The sequence below is a fragment of the Silene latifolia genome, chromosome 1 (genome assembly GCF_048544455.1).
Source record: "Silene latifolia isolate original U9 population chromosome 1, ASM4854445v1, whole genome shotgun sequence".
In the NCBI taxonomy this organism is placed as follows: domain Eukaryota; kingdom Viridiplantae; phylum Streptophyta; class Magnoliopsida; order Caryophyllales; family Caryophyllaceae; genus Silene; species Silene latifolia.
Genome location: NC_133526.1, coordinates 6,506,104 through 6,508,810, shown reverse-complemented (window position 1 = coordinate 6,508,810; position 2,707 = coordinate 6,506,104). Strand labels below are relative to the sequence as shown.

Here is a 2,707-nt window from a genome sequence, read left to right as displayed (position 1 = left end):
CATTGGGAGGAAATAGTTTCAATAACGAGAATATCACATTCAGATTAGTATAATCCAAAATAACAGAGTATATACAGAGTGACATTATTATTACTCTAAAACAACGAGAATATCACACATTCAAATTACAAACTCCGAAATTAAAATTATTATACACAATTTTTTCCTTCAAACTTTAAAACTTCACAATGATCCATCAAAACCATTGTACCAAATAATAAAAACCCCCTAAAATCAATCAATCAATCAATAAATGTCCGAAATTCTACGATTTTCATACCAAAACACACAACTCAATCCAACAAGAACCTCAGCAATGACAACTTCACATTTCTCCAAATCTGCATAATGCAATGTTTGCATTAATAATACCGTTGGTTTTGCATCAAATCTTTGTTTTTCATAATTCCTCTCAGTTTGCCAAGTTAACGTGTCTTGAGCCATAGGCACTAACCACCCTAGTATCTCATTCAACGCCACCCGCCACCCTTCCGCCATCTCCTCGTCGTCTCCGTCTTCCATTTTCCACGCCACCCTCAATTTTGATCTCACGTACGTTTTTAAACTTACGGGTAACATATTGTACAATTGGTCACGGGCATTATCTCCTATTAATGAATCCGTGTATAAATACTTGGCCGATAATAAAATCACGTTCGCGTATCTATTAGCCAAACCGGACCCACCAACAGTCGATGTTGGGGCCGAATTAAACACCTTTGTTTTATGCTTTAACAAGCTTGTGCTTGACCTAAACTCGACCGGTTCAGTAACAAAAACGTTACTGTCCTGGCTAAGGAACCTTACTAACGGACCTTTTGGGGCCGACCCATAAATTGGACCCGACATTGATTTTTTAGGTGTTGGACGGTTGAACATGGCATTTTCGAAGTATGTTTTATGACAAAAATGAGGTCCAAAAAGATTGCAGGTTCGAGCGTAGAGAACACATACCATTTTCGCCATAATTCCAACAATTTTATCGTAACATTGATTCCATAACGATACCTCCTTTAAATGACGTACCAATTTCCGTTGATTAACGACTTTTTGATCGAATAAATCGTAATTCATACCTTTACTACCATTACCTTTCCTCCATTCATTTAATTTCCGTTCCGATGTTTCTAATTCGGCTAACGATTCAAGCTCGGCGTATAATTGCCCGGTTAACGACGTAAATTTCTCCATTTTATCGACGTATTTTTCAACTTCCTTACACCCGTAATCATTAAGTTTCTCCATGTCAATATACCCGGCCTTAAGATCCTTATAAACCTGACCAAACCGAACCAACCCGTAATCCGAGCACTTAAGGCCTAACCGAGCCACAGCGGTAGCGGCTCGGTCTAGGTCCTCGAGACGCTCGGCACAAGCCAACGTAAGAAGGAAACCCTCGTCTTGCGAAATCAAAAACGAAATCCCTTTCGATTTGAATGCTTCATTTTTAAGACGTTCGATTTCCTTTTGAGAAATGGATTTGTATAGGGAGACTAACCTAGACATGGCTTTCGCGGTGTCGAAAGCCAATATCCCTAAGGTATCCAACTTCTCATTCCTGAACATCCATGCATCATGGTTGTGGTTGTGGTGCTTCTGGTTGCGGTTATGGTTGTGGTTGTTTTTGGAGGGTCGAGGGTCGGAAAGCCAATGAATGGACCCCACCCCCATGGTTAAAGAAGAGATAATTAAGCAAATGGGGGTTTGGTTGACATGGTAGGGAGATTAGGAGGATTATAATTAAGGGTAATGAAGGAGGTGGAGAAGGAAAATTAGGGAAAATAAAAGGAAGGTGCATTTTTGAGGAATTATGGGAGAAATAATAATGAGATGATTATGCATTATGAGACGCGTTTAGAAGGGGATGGACTTTTGTGGATGTTAGGAAAATGTAATGAGATTATTGACAGTCTGTGAGATGCATTGGTGTAATTATTTGAATGATAAGTGGAATTACATACGGTTGTAAATGATCTGTCGAATTTTCGGAATTGGTTGGGTCAAAGCTCGGCTCGTGTTCGATCAAACCGAGCTCGAGCTTGGCTAAATCTGAGGCAAATTAAACCCGAGTTCAGCAAGGCTCGGATCGGAAGCTAGCTCATTTGGGCTCGTTTATAGTTTTCTTTTGTATATGGTTTCTATATTGAATATACGAGTATTAAATAAAAAAAGTTTTAATCTTATTAAATCAGCCTAACCTAGAATTCTAGATAATTATGAAAATTAAGAAGAATAATCATAATCATTTGTAAAAATGTGTTAATTTAACTTGTATTTTAACCCTAATTCAACCTGAAACTCATATCGACCCGACTTGTACACATTCGTATTTTCCAAAACCCAAAATGCACCCAGTTAAGATTATAGAGGAGAGATGATTGCATTAGAGAATTGTATTATTGATTGATAACTTACATGATTATGGTGAGGGTATTTATAATACCTCTCATCTTAATGAACCTTAACTCTAATTTGGCTAACCCTAATGGTAGTCGGGCCTAGTATAGGCCCAATCTCCTAATATCCTCCCACAATCGTAAAGGCAGTACGTAGTACGAACTTTACGATTGGAGAAATACAAAGAAAAAATATAAAATGAAAAATGAAATCTTCAATCTTCATCTTTTTCGATCTTCATCAATCATCTTCGTCTTCGAAAAGTGGTAAGATAATGAGTATATAAAGACTCGCTAGAAATTTCTTCGAA

The 2,707-nt window shown here is 37.8% G+C and overlaps 1 protein-coding gene across 1 annotated transcript; it reads right to left on the bottom strand.

The window, feature by feature from the left end:
• Positions 1 to 246: 246 nt before the first annotated feature.
• On the bottom strand, positions 247 to 1,671 carry LOC141631411 (protein PSK SIMULATOR 3-like). The gene has a single exon (XM_074444105.1). It carries the CDS (start codon positions 1,669 to 1,671, stop codon positions 247 to 249), a length of 1,425 nt encoding a protein of 474 aa, XP_074300206.1.
• Positions 1,672 to 2,707: the final 1,036 nt, after the last annotated feature.